General features: G+C 40.5%; 1 protein-coding gene across 1 annotated transcript in view; it reads right to left on the bottom strand.

The window, feature by feature from the left end:
• Window positions 1–18,654, bottom strand: part of FNTB (farnesyltransferase, CAAX box, subunit beta) — a 109,633-nt gene that overhangs the window by 51,010 nt on the left and 39,969 nt on the right. Inside the window, exons 3-4 of the mRNA XM_021004659.2 lie at window positions 17,449–17,521; window positions 16,515–16,606 (exon numbers count right to left, since the gene is read on the bottom strand). Of these exons, the coding sequence (XP_020860318.1) occupies window positions 16,515–16,606; window positions 17,449–17,521 (165 nt within the window). The remainder of the gene's footprint in view (window positions 1–16,514; window positions 16,607–17,448; window positions 17,522–18,654) is intronic.

Raw genomic sequence — 18,654 nt, 5'->3', positions numbered from 1 at the left:
TCAAGTACTCTCATTGTTAAAAAAAAAATTTTAACGCTTTTTTTTTTTGAAACTCATGTTTTATCTCTTCAAGGAATTCTAGCTAAATTTTTGCCCAAGCTGCGGTCTTTCTTTGAGGCTTTTCTTGTAGCTGTTCAGGAGTCATTTTCTACTTTGGGGTTTGTATCCTGAACTTCCCTGCAACCCTAATAGCTCGTTATGATGTGGTTCTTTATTTGTTCATTTGCTCATTCTTCCATCTTACTTCCTGATTTCAAACTTCATGTTAGGGCTAGGCTCTGCAGCACTTCTAGAAGGAATGTCTAGGCTGAATCTATTACTGCTTTCTCACATATTAAGTGTTGGATTATTCCAGTCTCGGGGAGAGTCTATAAAGGAATAGACCTACTAGCTTTCAGTATTCCAGGGCAAAGTCTGTCCCTCTGATCTGTGCTCTGAAAATTCCTGACCTGAGTTTGGGATTGCTGCCCTATCAGCCAGCTGGAAAGCTCTGTTAGTTCTGAGTGGCAGAACTTGGGCTGGGATTCCTCCCTTCATTAGTCCTCTGCAGGCTGAACTAGATGCTGGAAATGATCCCTTAAGATCTGAGCCACACAACTACTCAGACTGGCTTCTGAACTTTCTTCTTTCTCATGATAATGACCACGGCCTTCCCACCAGGCAATGCCACCAGGGTACACAGGTCCCCTTCTCAGTCTGACCTGGAATTATATAGCGGAAGACAAAGCTGCCAATTCATACCCGTCCTGGATGCAGGACCCCTACATGGGTCTGGGACCTCCTCTTCCCCTTGTGCACGGCCTTTCCCTGGGTGCTTGCATGGCACACTGCTGAACCAACTCTGCCACAGCGTCCACAGACTTCTGTGTCTGTGGACAATGCCCAAAGCAACCTGGGGAGATGACTCACTGTGACTTTTTCTGGATTTCCCTATTAGTATTCAGTCTGATAGATTTTCTAGATCTGTTTAGAGGAGCTTTGTGGAACTCTGCTGAACTGCTTCCTACCCCTCTGCCTGGAGAAGTTTAAATTTTAATGGGGGAAACAACATGTGTGTGTGTGTGTGTGTGTGTGTGTGTGTGTGTGTGAAGATACATACATACATATGTATGTGTGTATATATGTATAGATAGAGACATATGACAGAAACAAAGGTAAGTTAACCTTGAAGAAGATATTAAGGTATAGCAAAGGGGAGAGAAAAGCCTCTGGTATATGGCGGTGTCTGAGCTTCAGTCTTGGAATTTATTGAATAGGACAGCAACATACTTAGATTTATGCTGTACAGGAAGTTATTGCAATAGTCTACCTGAACCAGGGTGGGAGATACGTGAGTGAAAAACAAAGGAATGAATGAATAACATTTACTAAACCATTTCTATGTATTAAGTACTCTATGTGTGTGTGTGTGTGTATACTATACACACACACACACACACACACACACACACACACACACAAGTGAGAGTCTACGCCTTCAAAGTGCTTATATTCCAAAAGAGGAGATAACAAATACACAGAATATTGGCCAGGGAAAGGAGTTCTGGTCTATTAAATGGAAAAGACAGTATGAAGAACAATGGGGCAGTTAACTTTTCAGAGGCAACTGATAATTGCTCTCAGGGCAAGAGGTGGAAAGGAGAGGGAACTATATGCACGTAGCTGCACAGTGGAAAATGACCAGGATGAAGATAAGGCTGCATGGTACCAGAGGATAAAGAACCCACTGGCTTGCTCCTCACAGGCATGATCTCTAGAGGTCTTGTTTGGAGGGTAGAAGAGATAGCAGAGTAGAGACAACAGACTAGATGTAGGACATAGAGTAGAAGCAGAAACAAGATTTAACAATTAATTGGATATGTGGGGTGAGGGTGGAAGGAGTCAAGGAAGACACTGAGGCTGTACACTTGGGTGACAGAAGAGATGGTGGTACATTTCGAAGTAATAGGGAAATTCAGAAGCAGGGTGGCTTGGGCGGTGATCAATAGAGAGGTCAAGAAGAACGCTAACTTTTAAAAAGGCCTTTAGATTTGGCCATTACGAGATTACTGATAGCTTCGGAGAGAAGAGTTTCAGTTGACTAAGGTCAGAAGTCGGGGTTGAGAAGAGAGAAAGCGTATATGGGAATTGGGTCTAGGCTACTCTCTCAAGGAGTTTGGCGGAGAAGCAGGAGAGATAATTGGTTAGAAGGCCTTGTAACAAGAGAAATACCAATAATTCAGCATCAGTTTTGTGAGACAGAATTACTGGCTAGTCTTCAGTCTCACCTACTACAGTTAACATTTTCATCAGTGACACTGATGATGCACTAGAAAGCACACACACTTATTGAACGTCTGTGAAAGTAACATCAAAGTAGCATTTGAATTACATCTCTAACAAGAGGAAGATGAAACTCCAACATGGGCTTAAAACAGGTTAGGGAAATGATCAGAATAATAAAAAAAGCAAAATGAATAGGAATAAATACAAGGAAGGAGAACAAGGGATGAAAAAAGCATAAAATTCAAGATGGGAAATGGCTCCATGGGCTTGGCTGAGAAAGATCTGCAGGGATAGGTTGAATGAGAGAAATACAAACTAGAAGGCAACTTCTTTAAAAAAAAAGTATATATATGTATATATACACATATATAGATATGGATATACATATTACATGCATATGTGTGTGGGCACATATGTACATGTGCCTCTCTGTGTATGCATGTGTACGTAAATGTATGTGTGTATCCTTGTGAAATCCTGGCAAACCGATGACCCTGGGCTCTTGGAGACTACACCAGTATAGTACAAGCTCTGAGAGGTTGTACCAACCTGGAAAGACTTGCATATGTGTCCAAAGAGACAGCACATGTGTCCAGAAATTTCCATGTCCCATACTACTGCACCAGCTCCTTGCCCGTGATATCAGAGGTGAGAAACCAAACGACTATAACATGGGATTCCACACCATCCTTACAAAATCCCTAGCCTTCTCTGCATCAAGGTACCTTGATGTGTGGGATGGAACTCAGCTAAACCCAAAATGCCCTGGGAGGAGTGACAAGCGCCTAGCCTGCGTGCTGGAGCAGCAGAGTACCTCTCAAAACTCCTCCTGCCATGGTCTGAATTCTCTTTTCTGTCAAATCCAAATCCAAATCCCAATCCCATCACCTGGCTGAGCCACAAATGCATCTTTTCTGCTGTGAAGATCCAGGTGAATCTTTCTCTCTCTAGTGTCTGTGATTCAGAGTTATCCTTGCCCTCTCTTCCATCTCCTGCCTTTCTACCTTTGAAGAGACTGTCCTCAATGTCTCTCAGCTCTGGGTATTCTCTGTAGCTGTTAACCATTCCTAGAACATTCTCCCTTCTCTGCTCTGCTCCAATTACTTGCCTCCCTCACTTCCTTTAAGTCTCAACTAAAATCCCACTTTCTACAGGAAGCCTTCCCCAACCCCTCTCAATCCTGAGGCCTTCCCTCTGTTAATTATTTCCTATTATTCTGTACATAAGTTGTTCTGTATATACGCTTCAAATGCTTCAAAGAGGTCAAGAAGAATGAGAGCTAGAAAAAAAAAGACCTCTAGATTTGGCAATTATGAGATCACTGATAACTTTGGAAAGAATAATTTCAGTTGACTGAGATCATAAGTCAGAGGGCTGAGAGGAGCAAAAGTAGGGGGACTGAGGGTAGGTTAATACAAAGCAAGTTATATATATATATATATATATATTTCTTTGCATGTTGTCTCCCTCATTGGACAGTAAACTCGAGGGCAGGAAATGTCTTTTGCCTCTTTTTTGTATCACTAGTGCTTAACACAGTGCCTAGAATATAGTAGGCACTTAATAAATGTTTATTGGATTGACTGAAATGTTCTCCTTCTGCAACTATGCCCCTTAGAAAGATGAACTTCATTCAAAGCTCAGCTAAAGCTCTACCTCCTTTCCTGATTTTCCTAGTAATTAGTTGTCCCTTCCCAATTACTTTGAATTTGTGATTGCATCTTTCCCAATAGGACACAAACTCTTTGATGGCAAGGACTGTCTTCTTGTGTTTGTCTTCCCAGACCCCAGCAAAGGGTCTGGCATATAGTAAAGTACTTTTAAAATGAATGGTGATTAAAATGTCATGGAGAAAGGGAAGCAAGTAGGTAGGTCTGGCTGGAACACTGCGTGCGTAATGGACTCTATTGCATAATCAGCCTAGAAGGACATACTAGAGCAAGGCTAAGGTGGGTCTGAAATGGCAGAGGAGTTAGTATTTTATCACAGACCCAATAAAAAGCCACTTAAACTTATCCAGTATGGGAATGAAATGGCCATATCTGTGATTTAATAAGAGTAATTTGGCCACTTTATAGAAGATGGAAAGAAGGACTAAAGGCAGGGAGACCAATCAGTCAATGAATAAACAACATTTATTAAGCATCTACTGTATGTCAGCTACTGATCTAGATTCTGGGGAATATAAAGACAAAAAAAAAAGAAAAAAAACTACTTGTCCTCAAGAAGCTTACAGTCTGAAATAGAAACAACTCTGAAAGACTTGGGAAGAACTTCAATCTACAAAAATACCAACCACTACCCCAGAGGAGTCATGTTGAAATTTGCTTCCTACACCCTGACTGAGAGGTGATGGACTCAGAGTGCAGTCGGAGGCATTTTTTTCCATAGCCAATGCTGGAATTTGTTTTATTTAACTACACATATTTGTAACAGTGTTCTGTCTTTCATTCTCAATTAGAGTGGGTAAATAGCGGAAAAAAGAAAGATTTTCACTGATTAAAAAAATAAAATTTAATTTTTTTTAAAAAAGAAGCTTATAATCTAGTGAGAGCAAGCAACCCATAGATAGCTGTAAAATAGATACAAGATAATTTTTGGGGAAAGGTATTAGTTGATGGGGTGATCAGGAAAGGATTTACAAATAAGGTGGCACGTAAGATGAATTTTGAAGGAATCTTGATTACAAGAGGAGACGGTAAGTAAGAGTACATTCCATACAGGGAAAGGCATGGCACAGGATGAGAAATGGAATTCTGTGCCCAAAGAATAACTCAAAGACCAGGTTGGCTAAACTGTAGTGTGTATGAAGGGGAATAATATATAACAAACCTGGGAATGTAGCACAGGGTCAGATTGTGAAGGGTTTTAAATGCCAAACAGGAATTTATATTTGATCCAACAACTATTTGGCAGCTATGTGAAGAACTTAGGACACTATTATAATAGCCCAGGCAAGAGGTGATGAAGGTCTCAACAAGGGTGGTTGTGGTATAAGTGTACATGATGCAAGTTGTGCAGTACTGTATCTGGATCTAACATCCATAATCTTAGTGATGCAGAAAACCCAAAAGGAATAGATTAGAGCCACAGAGATGAATGGCAGATTTTAGATTAGCATGCTGAAATAATCCAATTAAAGTTATTACTCAAAACTACTAATAAAAATAAAAGAATTAGTGGGATTGATATGAAATGGGATAATTTGTTAAATATAAAACAAAATTTCAAGAAAAATTAAGATACCTTAATCTCTCTACATACTGACTCTCGGGAGGCGGAGCCAAGATGGCAGAGTGAAAGCAGTGACTTGCTTGAGCTCTTCTCCAAACCCCTCCAAATACTCATTAAAAAATGGCTCTAAACAAATTCTGAAGCAGCAGAACCCACAAAAAGACAGAGTGAAACAAATTTCCAGCCCAAGACAACCTGAATGATTGATCAGAAAGGTGTATTGTGCCGGGCTGGGAGCGCAGCGAGGCATGGGCATGCAGGCCGCCACAAACCTGGAGCAGGCCTCAGAGGACTGAATCGCAGGCAGCTGTGAAGGTTTCCAGACTCCTCAATCCACCAACACCAAAGACAACTTAGAAGGTCAGTGGGAAAAGTCTGTTTCTGTTGGTGCTGAGAAAGGAAGGCGGGGTTTCAGCTCCATTCCCCAAGAGCCTGGCGCTGGGGGGCCAGCTGCCTCCCGAGCTTCCAGCCCACAGACTGAGGGGGAATCCAGTGGCTGATCAGAGAGGGGATTGCAAGGATCTCTTTGCCAGTGCTGAGGCAGGAATCTCCTGCTTTGCCCGTGTTTGGATCTGGGTCACAGTTCTGGGCGGCGGTGCTGGGGTGAGGAGGAGCGCTGGCCTGGTGGAGCTTGTAGTGATTGTGGAGAGGAGCCCCTCCTCACAGTTACAGGACAGAAAGGAGTACTTATAGTCACAGGCCAGGAAAGCAGTAAACACCTCGCCCCTTATCATACCACCTTGGAAGAACTGAAAATTTACAGGTCCCCAGAGGTATCTCTGAAAACAGCTGTACAAACCCCCAAAGCTTGGGACAGTACATTCTCCACATTGGAAGCAGATTTACTACTTAACAAAGAGTTTAAAACTCAAGTAATTGGCTGGATCATGAGCAAGCAGCGCAAAAAGAGTCAGACTATATTATCTTACTTTGGTGAAAAAGAAGATCAAAATATACAACCAGAAGAAGACAACAAAGTCAAAGCTCCTACATCCAAAGCCTCCAAGAAAAATATGAATCAGTCCCAGGCTTGGAAGAGCTCAAAAGGGATTTTGAGAAGCAAGTAAGGGAAGTAGAGGAAAAACTGGGAAGAGAAATGAGAGTGATGCAAGAAAATCATGAAAAACAAGTCAACAGCTTGCTAAAGGAGACCCAAAAAAATACTGAAGAAAATAACACCTTAAAAAATAGCCTAACCCAAATGGCAAAAGAGGTCCAAAAAGCCAATGAGGAGAAAAATGCCCTAAAAAGAAAATTGGCCAAATGGAAAAGGAAGTCCAAAAGATTACTGAAGAAAATACTTCCTTAAAAATTAGAATAGAGCAATTGGAAGACAGTGACTTTATGAGAAATCAAACACAGTAGAAAAATCCAAAAGAATGAAAAATTAGAAAACAATGTGAAATATCTCATTGGAAAAACAACTGACCTGGAAAATAGATCCAGGAGAGAGAATTTAAAAATTATTGGACTATCTGAAAGCCATGATCAAAAAAAGAGCCTAGACATCATCTTTCAAGAAATTATCAAGGAAAACTGCCCTGATATAGTAGAACCAGAGGGCAAAATAGAAATTGAAAGAATCCACAGATCTCCTCCTGAAAGAGATCCCCAAAGGAAAACTCCTAGGAATATTATAGCCAAATTCCAGAGTTCCCAGGTCAAGGAGAAAATATTACAAGCTGCCAGAAGGAAACAGTTCAAGTACTGTGGAAACACAATCAGGATAACACAAGATTTAGCAGCTTCTACATTAAAGGACTGCAGGGCATGGAATATAATATTCTGGAGGGCAAAGGAGATAGGATTACAACCAAGAATCACCTACCCAGCAAAACTGAGTATAATCCTTCAGGGGAAAAAATGGTCATTCAGTGAAATAGAGGACTTTCAAGCATTCTTGATGAAAAGACCAGAGCTGAATAGAAAATTTGACTTTCAAATACAGGACTCAAGTGGAACATGAAGAGGTAAACAGGAAAGAGAAATCATAAGAGACTTATTAAGATTGAACTGTTTACATTCCTGCATGGAAAGATGATATTTATAACTCATGAGACCTTTGTCAGTATTAGGGTAGTTGGAGGAAAAAAATTATATGTATGTATATGTAGATAGATAGATAGAGGGCACAGGGTGAGTTGAAGATTAAGGGGTCATATCTGGAGAATAAAATTAAGGGATGAGAGAGGATTATACTCAGAGAAGAAGAAAGGGAGAGGTAGAATGGGGTAAATTATCTCACAAAAAAAACAGAAAAGAAAAGTCTCTTACAGTGGAGGGAAACAGGGGAAGGTGAGAGGGAATGAGTGAATCTTATTCTCATAGGATTTGGCTTAAGGAGGGAATAACATACACATTCAATTGGGTATGGAAATCTGTCTTACCCTACAGGAAAATAGGGGGAGAAGGGGACAAGAGAGCAGGGGGATGATAGAGAGGAGGGCAGATTGGGAAAGGGGTAATCAGAAGTAAATACTTCTGAGGAGGGACAGGGTCAAAAGAAAGAATAGAATAAATGGGAGGGCAGGATAGGATTAAGGGAAATAGAGTTAGTTTTTCACAACATGTCTACTATGGACGTGTTTTGCATAACTGCACATGTACAACCTATATTGAGTTGCTTGCCTTTTCAATGAGGGTGGGTGGGGAGGGAGGAAGACAGAAAATTTGAAACCTAAAGTTTTAAAAACATGTTTTAAAAAAAATGTTTTCACATGCTACTGGGAAATAAGAAATACAGGAAATGGGGTACAGAAGTCTATCCTGCCCTACAGGAAAATAGAAGGGGAAGGGGATAAGAGAAGGGGAGAGAGACAGAAGAGAGGACAGACTAGGAAGGGATATTCAGAATGCATGCATCTTGGGGTGGGGGGAGGGGGAGATAGGGTGAAAATTTGGAACTCAAAAACTTGTGGAAGTGAATGTTGAAAACTAAAAATAAACAAATTCATAATGACTCTCTCAAGACATCCTTATACCAATTAAATGTGACATCAAATCACTCATATTACTGAAATAAGGATCTTTCACAAAGATAGCTACTCTTTAGCCATTCTTGGATCTCTCTCCATGATTCTGGGACTGACTCACTCTTATTCTGTTACTGACATGCTTGCTGCTCAGACACTGACACTTGGCCAACTCACTTAGCTGCTGTCTGCCTCAGTTTCCTTATCTATAAAATGGGATAATAGCACCTATATTCCAGGGTTATTGTGAGGATAAAAAGAGATAGTATTTGTAAAGTACTATGCAAAACTTAAAGGCATTATATAAATGTTATCTATTATCCTATTAGATGTGACAATTAGGATTCCATTTGGAGAACTGCTACATGCTTTGACTTTTGTTGATTTGAATGGGCATGTAAACAAGAATTTAAAATTTTTACTCAACTTGAGAAACATTTACACATTTAAAATTCTTGAATTCTTTATCTCTTACTATACTTGAGGGATCTACAGTCTTGTTAGTGAGAATTCTCCCTCCACAAACATATGTCACAATCCTTCTGTAACTGAGTTGTCTCCAAGGGATGCCTGTGACCAAAACTTCATTAACAAGCAGTCAAACAGGTCAAAGCTCTTTAACTTAACTTAATCTCCAATAGAATCAGCACCAGGGGCTTTGCCACAAGAAAGGAGCCTAATGGCATTTAAAACCTCTTCTTCAACTGGAACTTCAGCTAGGGAGGGACTGACTTCAACCTGAGGTAAACAGGCAATGGCTTCAGCATTGATCAATGATGGATTGTCAAGAACACTATGGAAGTGTTCAGCCCATCTCTCTAGGTTCATGTCCTTATCATTAATCAATATGGTTCCATCAGCACTGAGTATTTGAGACACCATAGGTCTTTGATTCATATGTAGCCTTCAGGGCATCATGAAAGTGATCTGGATTGTTACTATCAGCATAAAAATGTTTTACAACTTATACAGAAGTTGACTGAAATTTTCCAGGTTACATGGCAAGAGGAGGTTATCCTCCAGGAGTTCAAGGACACCTCCACTGTCCATCTCTATAAAGGTGAAGGAAATAGATTGTCCTCTGACAATCATGGGAGAATCTCCCTCTTAGTCACTGCTGGCAAGATTCTTGCCAGAGTCTCCCTTAATAGGCTGATCCTTCACCTGGAAGACAGGCATCTACCTGAGAGCCAATGTGGCTTCAGTAAGGGCAGAGGAATGGTCAATACGATGTTTGCTGACTGACAACTCCAGGAGAAATGCCAAGATCAGAACGGAGGTCTGTACACAATGTTTGTAGATCTGACCAAGGCCTTTGATACTGCCAGGTGTGAGGGGTTATTGAAAATCATTTCAAAATTTGGTTGCCCAGAGAAGTTCATCAGTATTGTACATTAATTTCATGATGATATGCTTGCACAAGTTCTAGATAATGGATGACACTCTCGCGCTTTCCAGTTAGCATAAGGCTCTGTGTGTGCTCCCACGCTTTTTAGCATGATGTTTTCAGCCTTGTCAAATGCCTTCAATGAGGATGCACACGGCATCAAAGTCAGCTACCACATCAAAGTCAACACTGAAGTTCAATTCTTCAAATTGAAAAGGCTACAAGCCAAGACTAAAGTGGAGGAAGTGTTGGTACATGGTTTTGTATTTGCAGATGATTGTGCACTCAATGCAGTCTCTGAAGCTGAGGTGCAATGAAGTATGGATCGTTTCTCTGCTGCTTGTGTTAATTTTGGTCTAACAATTAACACCAAGAAAACACCACAACACCTATACGTGGAACCACTGGTTACACAAAATGGAGAAGTTCTGAATGCTGTAGATAACTTCACCTACCTTGGAAGCATTTTTTCTAGAGATGTACACATTGATAATGAGGTTGATGCACACATTGCCAGAGCTAGCTCAGTGTCTGGGAGGCTCCAAAGGAAAGTGTAGGAGAGAAGAGGTATTAAAACTGACCACCAAACTGAAGGTCTATAGAGCCATTGTGCTGACCTCATTATTATATGCCTGTGAAACCTGGACAGTCTATACCAGCACCATGCCAGGAAACTGAATCACTTCCATTTGAACTGTCTTAGGAAGATTCTGAAGACCACCTGGCAGGATAAGATACCAGACACTGAGGTCCTTTCTCGAACTAAAATGCCAAGCATTCAAACTCTACTGCAAAGAGCACAACTCCGATGGGCTGGCCACATTGTTCGAATGCCAAATGTATACTTGCCTAAGAGACTATTTTATGGAGAACTCACACAGGGCAAGTGCTCACACGATGGTGAGAAGAAGCAATACAAAGACACCCTCAAAGTCTCTCTTAAGAACTTCGGAATTGACTGTATGATATGGGAGACACCGGCACAGGACCACCTAGCATGGCGTGCCCTCATCACAGAACTGCCGGGCTCTACGAGCAAAGCAGAACTGAAGCAGCTCAAAAGAAAGTCGAGATGCACAAATGTAGAGAATCCACCCCAAATGTTCCCATGGACTATTTGTGCCCAACCTGGCCTCATGAAAGGATCTGTTCTGTGAAGTCTGGATTCAGTCAAAGGGCCTCGCTTGAGGAGCCGGAGGGCCACGTGTGGCCTCAAGGCCCCGGGTTCCCCACCCCTGCACTCTTAGACCATGAGCTGCTGAAGAGCAGAGAAAGTCTTTTACCTTCTCTTTGCATCGCTGGTACTTGGCACAGTGCCCGGCACACAGTAGGTGCTTAGAAATGCTTGTGACTGACTGGGTTTTAGACAACAGTTCTTTACGCCAAGACTACCTCAGCACAGGGACACTATTACACAACCGGCAACAGTAGTCCAATGTCACCAAGGTTCCTTTAATGACCAAATGATGAAGAAAATCAAATGTGAGTAATTCTGTATCATACACATAAGAGGGGTCGCGTGGAACAACAGACAGTGTGCTGGGCCTGGAGTCAGCAAGACCAGAGTTCAAATCTGACCTCAGACGCTTACTAGCTGTGTGACCCTGGGAAAGTCACTTAACCTTGTTTACCTCAGTTTCCTCATCAGTAAAACGAACTGGAAAAGGAAATGTCTGCCAAGAAAACCCCAACTGGGGTCATGAAGAGTCAGATACAACTGGAACAACTAAACAACAATATATATAAAAACATTACGACTGAATGAGAGAAGAAAAAGAAATCGAAGCTATTAGAATAGGCAAAGAAGAAACAAAGCTACCACTCTTTGCAGATGACATGAGGATAGACTCACAGAATTTTAGAGAAATAATAAACAACTTTAGCAAAGGTGCAGGACCCACATAAATGATCAGTACTTCTATATATTACTAACAAAGCCCAACAGCAAGAGATAGAAAGAGAAATCCCATTTAAAGTTACCGTAGACATTATAAAATATTTAGGCGTCTACCTGCTGAAACAAACCCAGGAACTATATGAACACAATTAGAAGACGCTTTCTTTTTTTTTGGTTAGGCAATGGAGTTAAGTGGACTTGCCCAGGGTCACACAGCTAGTACGTGTTACGCATCTGAGGCCAAATCTGAACTCAGGTCCTCCTGAATCCAGGGCTGGTGCTCTATCCACTGCGCCACCTAGCTGCCCCCACAAAACACTTTCCATACAAATAAAGTCAGATCTAAATAACTGGAAAAACATCAGTTGCTCATGGGTAGGCTGAGCTAACATAGTACAAATCATAATTCTACCCAAATTAATTTATGTATTCAGTGTCATACCGATCAAACTACCAAAAAAATTATTTTACAGAGCTAGAAAAAAATAATAACAAGATTCATCCACAAGAACAAAAGGACGAGAATATCAAGGGAACTAATGAAAAGAAATGCAGGGGAAGGTGGCCTAGCCATACCAGATCTTAAATTGTATTATAAAGCAGCAATCATCAAAACTACTTGCTACTGGCTAAGAAATAGAGTGGTGGATCAGTGGAATAGGTGAGGTACACAAGACACAGAAGTCAATGACTACAGTAATCTACTGTTTGATAAACCCAAAGACCCCAGCTTCTAGGATAAGAACTTATTATTGGACAAAAACTGCTGGGAAAACTGGAAAAGAGTATGGCAGAAACTAGGCAGAGACCAAAATCTTGCAACACATACCAAAATAAAGTTAAAATGGGTACACGATTTAGATATAAAGGGTGATACTATAAGCAAACAGGGAAAACAAGGAATAGTTTGCCTGTCAGATTTAAGGAAAAGGGAAGAATTTATGACCAAATAAGAGATAGAGAACATTATGAAATACAAAATGGATAATTTTGATTATATTAAATTGAAAAGTTTTTGCACAAAACAAAGCCAGTGCAAACAAGATTAGGAGGGAAGCAGAAAACTGGGGAAGAATTTTTACAACCAGTGTCTCTGATAAAGGCCTTATTTGTAAAATACATAGGGAACTAAGTCAAATTTACAAGAATACAAGTCATTTCCCAATTGATAAATGGTCAAACATGAACAGGCAGTTCCCAGATGAAGAAATTAAAGTCATCTATAGTCACATGAAAAAATGCTCTAAATCACTATTGATTAGAGAAATGCAAATCAAAATAACTCTGAGGTATCACCTCACACTTATCAGATTGGTTAATATGACAAAACAGGAAAATGATAAATGTTAGAGAAGATGTGGGAAAACAGGAAACTAATTCATTGTTGGTAGAGTTGTGAAACGAACCAACCATTTTGGAGAGCAATTTGGAACTATGCCCAAAGGGCTATAAAAATGTGCATACCCTTTGACCCAGCAATACCACTTGTAGGGCCGTATCCCAAAGAGATCATACAAATGGGAAAAGGACCTATATGCACAAAAATATTTATAGCAGCTCTTTTTGTGGTGGCAAAGAACTGGAAATTGAGAGGATGCCCATCCATTGGGGAGTGGCTGAACAAGTTGTGGTATGTGAATGTAATGGAATACTATTGTGCTGTAAGAAATGATGAGCAGGCTGACTCCAGAAAAACCTGGAAAAACTTATATGGACTGATATGGTGTGAAGTAAGCAGAACCAAGAGAACATGGTACATAGTAACAGCCACACTGTGTGATGATTAACTTTGACAGACTTCGCTCTTCTCAGCAATGCAAGGATCTAAGACATGTCCAAAAATCTCATGGTGGAAAATGCTATCCATATCCGGGGAAAGAACTACGGAGTCTGAATGCAGATTGAAGCATACTACTTGCTCTTTTCTTCTGTTTTGTTTTGTTTCTTCTTTCTTGTGGTTCCTCCTATTGGTTCTAATTCTTCTTTACAATACGACTAACGTGAAAATATGTTTAATAGGAATGTATATGTATAGCCTACATCAGATTGCGCGCCATCCTGGGGAGGGAGGTAAAGAAGAAGGGGGAGAAAATTGAAAACTCAAAAGTTTATGGAAGTTAATGCTGAAAACTAAAAATAAATTGATTTTTAAAAAATCATGATGACTTGATCACATTCCCCCTGAAACGTAGGGCACGTATGCTTTTATCTACTAGTAAGTCCTGTTATCTTTGTTCCCCAGACAGAAGACCTGGCAAGAACAATGCTGACCACCAGAGGGAACTCACGTTGTTCTTAAAAAGTAACAGAAGTAAAATTAAGAGGGAAAATATTATTTCTGGCAGGAACAAAATCCTACAAATAAAAGCTACTTTCCAATGGCTAAAATCTTAGCCCAATTCCAATACTATTCACCTGAAATAAAAACTAAAGTAAGAATTCTTTGCTATACATTTTCCTCATATACAAAATCACAAATTCTTGCTCTCTAATTAAAATAAAGAGGTAGTTATGAGGAAAGAATAATTGTTTTACACACATATACACACACGCATACACAATTTCCCAGATCAGGCAGTCAGGATGATGTATACCTAGCTCACTAGCTAGAATTACTATAGATCATGTAATTCCCTGCCAGGCACAAAACAAAATGCATTATTGAAAAGATTATACAAGTCTTAGTAAGTCTGTAATTTTCATTCAGAAGAGCCGTATATAAATCTAAGGTTAACGAGGAAGTTATGGAGTAGCAATTCCCAGATGCCAAACATAAAATGGCTTGGAATTCAACTAGGTGGCTAATGTTACTATCACTCTAGTTGGGCTGAGACACAGAAACAACCCAAAGGAAAACTTCTACTACTTTATTCCCTAGGAGAAGCCCAGTACTTTGCACAATTATAGAACACTAAGTATGCCATCTAGGAAAAAATGTTCAGATCTAATTTATACCTGAACTTTTCTATTACAATAGCTCTTCCTCCTCTTTTTATCTCCTTAGCTCAAGCCACATCCTACTCTGGTCTGACTCACTCCATGTGAAATTCACACCAAAGTCTGATAACTGCATTTTGCTGGGGTTTTTTTTAAAATTTCATATAGAGATTAGCATGTTCCCCTATAGTGCTTCACTGGCATTTGAAAGAAATAATGTTGGGGCAGCTAGGTGGTGCTGTGGATAGAGCTCCGGCCTTGGAGTCAAGAGGACCTAAGTTCAAATCTGGCCTCAGACACTTGTCACTTACTAGCTGTGTGACCCTGGGAAAGTCACTTAACACCGACTGCCTCACCAAAAAAAAAAAAAAAAAGCAAAAATGAAAGAAATCATGTCATTCACATACCCCAATTGATATTTTAAAAGTACACAGGCATTTATTTTGACAAATAAATCCTTGTTATTTCAGAAGTTCTGCCAACTCCACTTCCACTGTTAAGAGAAATTTGGCTCATAGCATCCTCATGATGATGGAGACAATGTAGATTGTTTTACTCCCCCTCCTCCCCCCTACTTTGTTCAAAGTGCAATTCCTTACTATCCCCACCATCCGCATTCATCACAAGACACCCTACACCCAGGAAAGCAAGAATGGGAGGTTATTGTTGAGAAAGAATGAATGAGACAATGTGCAGTTCTGTTCTTGTGGCGTGACAATGTGACCTAGGCCAGGGCACCGGCTGGACTCCATGTATCCTGGCACAGCTGCCTCCACTTGATGCATAAAAATCAACCTGGCTAGAGAGCCTTTCCATTCCTGAGTCCTATAACTCAGAGTCTTAAAGAGTGCACATTGGACTAGATGACACCAAAGATCCCTCGCCAGCTGTAACACTCCATAAAACCACAACTAATCTTCCTCAAAGGAAAGTATGATTTCTCACTATGCTCAATACAAGCAAGCACCAAATACAATTCCTGAGTCAGCTTGTTATTAGGAATAAAAATCAAAATAAACCTCCCAAGACTGCAGAACTCATTTTTTAACAGTGGGAATGTTCTAATAAAAAGTATCAAACGCAGAACACCATCAGCACAAAACACTAAGGAAAATTCACAAATTCTTAAGTCTCCAATTGTGCACTGGAACATTTAAGGAAATCATGAATAAAGGGCCTGTTCCAGAGGGATCTGACCACTGGGTACTATCAAATATAGTTACCAGAAAGGTTACTGCCACTTTCCTAAAGTGAAAGATATTGTAGGGACAGACTATACTTATGGAAGAGTAAAGGATCTGCTCACTAGGAGTTAGCAGAGCTTCCCCAAAGAAGGCAGGCTTGGATACAAACCCTAGAACCAGAGAATCTGAACATTTTAAAGGTCACACAGTTCAATCTCCTTTCATATAGTAATAATCTCCATTATAATATCCCTTATAGAGATGATCCTATCCTATGAGTCCCTACTTGAATACTACCAGTAACTGAAACTCATTACCCATTTTCTACCAAGATCATGGTTTTATACTTAAATGATCAGAGCTGATGACCAATTTACTTCTTAAAGACCACGAGCTGATCGACAGATTAGGCCACAGAATAAGCCAAAAACCCTCCTAGTGGATTCCTAAGTTTTGGAATACCTAAAAGTTCACGTTGGGCCTTTGAAAAGGAGGAGAACTTTAGAAAGTTCCTAAATATCAAGGAGAAGGCAAAATTGTCTTCTGTAATCTCCTGACTCTTCACATAAAAAAAAATTCACACAAAATTAAGAAGAGAGCCCAAAAGCTAAACTGAAGAAGACTAAAGCCAAACTCACTCTGAAGCCACCGACTCAGGAAGGGGCTCATCGAGCAGCTCCAAGCTGTGCAGGATCCAGTAGCAGAGCCAGGGGCGGCTAGCGTCCAGACACTGTGAAACGGACAGGGAAGAAAACACATTTCCCATTGATGCTGCTCCAAGACATGGCGGCTATGGGGTCATCCGTCTCACGCCAAGCAGCCTAGTGAGGGAGAGGTCAGGGTACCCTATCGATAACAATCACTAAATGAAGGAGAATGGCTCTGGAGAGCTGTGACCTTGGCCAGGAGCTGATCGAAGTAACAAAGGAATAATACACCAACGGATTTCACATTAAATCAATCAGCAGTAAGTGAACTCCAAAGGCTAAGGGAGAACAATAATTTGTTGGCATTCTTGCTGGGGTATAGAGAGGCACAGGGAAGGGAAAAGGACTTTCTGTATTAGGTAAAACCTACTGTTAAATGTCCTGGTCGTCAAACAGGCCCAACACAAAAAATAACCTCACAAAAGTATTTGAAATATTTAACAGGATGAAGGAGGGCAGAAAGCTCATATCCCAAAGACAAGGACAACAGAAGAAGGATACCAAAAAGCCCATGATATTCAAAATTTAGGCGGACACCAAAAAAGTTCCTAGTTTTGTTGTTGATTTTTTTTAATCTGAAAACCAGGGCAGCCTAACCAGATGGAATACCCCAGACATTCTTTTGAAGCTACATGAGGAAAGGAAAGGGATCAACAACCTGGCCTACTCCCATAAAGGAGATAGGTACACAGGAACGGCAGTAACAGTCCTACAATGAGAACAATATAGAACACTAGACAACCTTGGGAAAGACAATTTCAGGAGGCTTTCAGTGGGTAAAAAGTGGGTAGAGAGGCTTATCTGATTATGAGTCTGATCAGTTGAAAAAGTTTGAAATCCAGTGCTCCTGAGCTGATATACTTACCTCATAGGCATCTGTCAGCTGTCGAAGACCTCTTTTTAGATAATGGAAGTGCTTCTCTCGATGCAGAATAAGTCTGGAAAGATAAAGAGCTTATTATGAATAAGCCTTCTATGAAAACTTTACATGAATAGTCCCCCCCCCCAACAATTAAACATACACATACTCTCTTCCTCTCACCATGGTTATAGAATAAATAACCTGCTCCTTTTATAGCCCTGCAAGGTGGCTGAATTTTTTTATGGGGGAAAAAAAAAGGAAACAAACAGGGTGCCCATCACTTGGAGAATGGCTGAACAAACTGTAGCACATGAATGTAATGGAATATTATTGTGGCCTAAGAAATGACGAATATGAGAAAGTCAGAGAAATAAGAGAAGGCTTATATGAACTGATACAGAATAAAGAAAGAAAAAACCAGGATGACAATTTATACAATGATTACGATAATGTAAATAAAAAGCCAACAAAATTCCGATTGAATGCAATGACCAATTGTGGCTCCGGAGAACAGAAGTGAAGAACTACAGGTGAAGCAGGTTGTACACACTATGGGATGAGGTAGTTTTGCTACTTTACTTAACTATGTTACTTTGTTACAAGAGAGAATTCAAGAAGGCGAGAAGGACAGGAGCATATATCAGAAAACGATTATGTTGTAAAAAATACAAGGAGTCAATAAGACCATTTTTAAAACACAAAAGACCAACATTAAGTATCTTAAACAGTCCACTGTCCTAGAGCTGGCAAACTCTTTTCTCCAATCAGAATTCCTGTAATTCAGAGTAGCTGCCTGACTGGCTGGGAGGCCTCTCCTCCTGCTACCATTCTCTGCTCCCTTAAAACCCATTCCAGTCCTACAAGCCCTGGATCTCTATAACACTTTCCCCTTTTTCCAATGTGTCCCATAGAAACTCCATTCTACAGTTAACAAACTCTCCTTCATGTTAAGCCTCTTTTTTTCCACATACTGCGCATCTTTTTTGCAATCATAAAAGTCTGGCTCCTCTTAAGAAAATGCTGCATCCCTGGCTACCCTCTTCAGTACTGAAAATACTTTCTTTCCCTTATGCTCCAAAACATACCGTCCAGTTGAAGGAATAGGCACAAAAGGAACAGCGCTCCTCGCTGCCGCCTCCAGACCCTCCCCTAAGCCTCCAGAATTTAGCAACTTCACCTCCTTTGAGATTCACCCCATCTGACTCTATC

The sequence above is a fragment of the Phascolarctos cinereus genome, unplaced genomic scaffold (assembly GCF_003287225.1).
Source record: "Phascolarctos cinereus isolate Bilbo 61053 unplaced genomic scaffold, phaCin_HiC Scaffold_3;HRSCAF=262, whole genome shotgun sequence".
Classification (NCBI taxonomy): domain Eukaryota; kingdom Metazoa; phylum Chordata; class Mammalia; order Diprotodontia; family Phascolarctidae; genus Phascolarctos; species Phascolarctos cinereus.
This window is presented reverse-complemented; position numbering and strand designations above follow the sequence as displayed.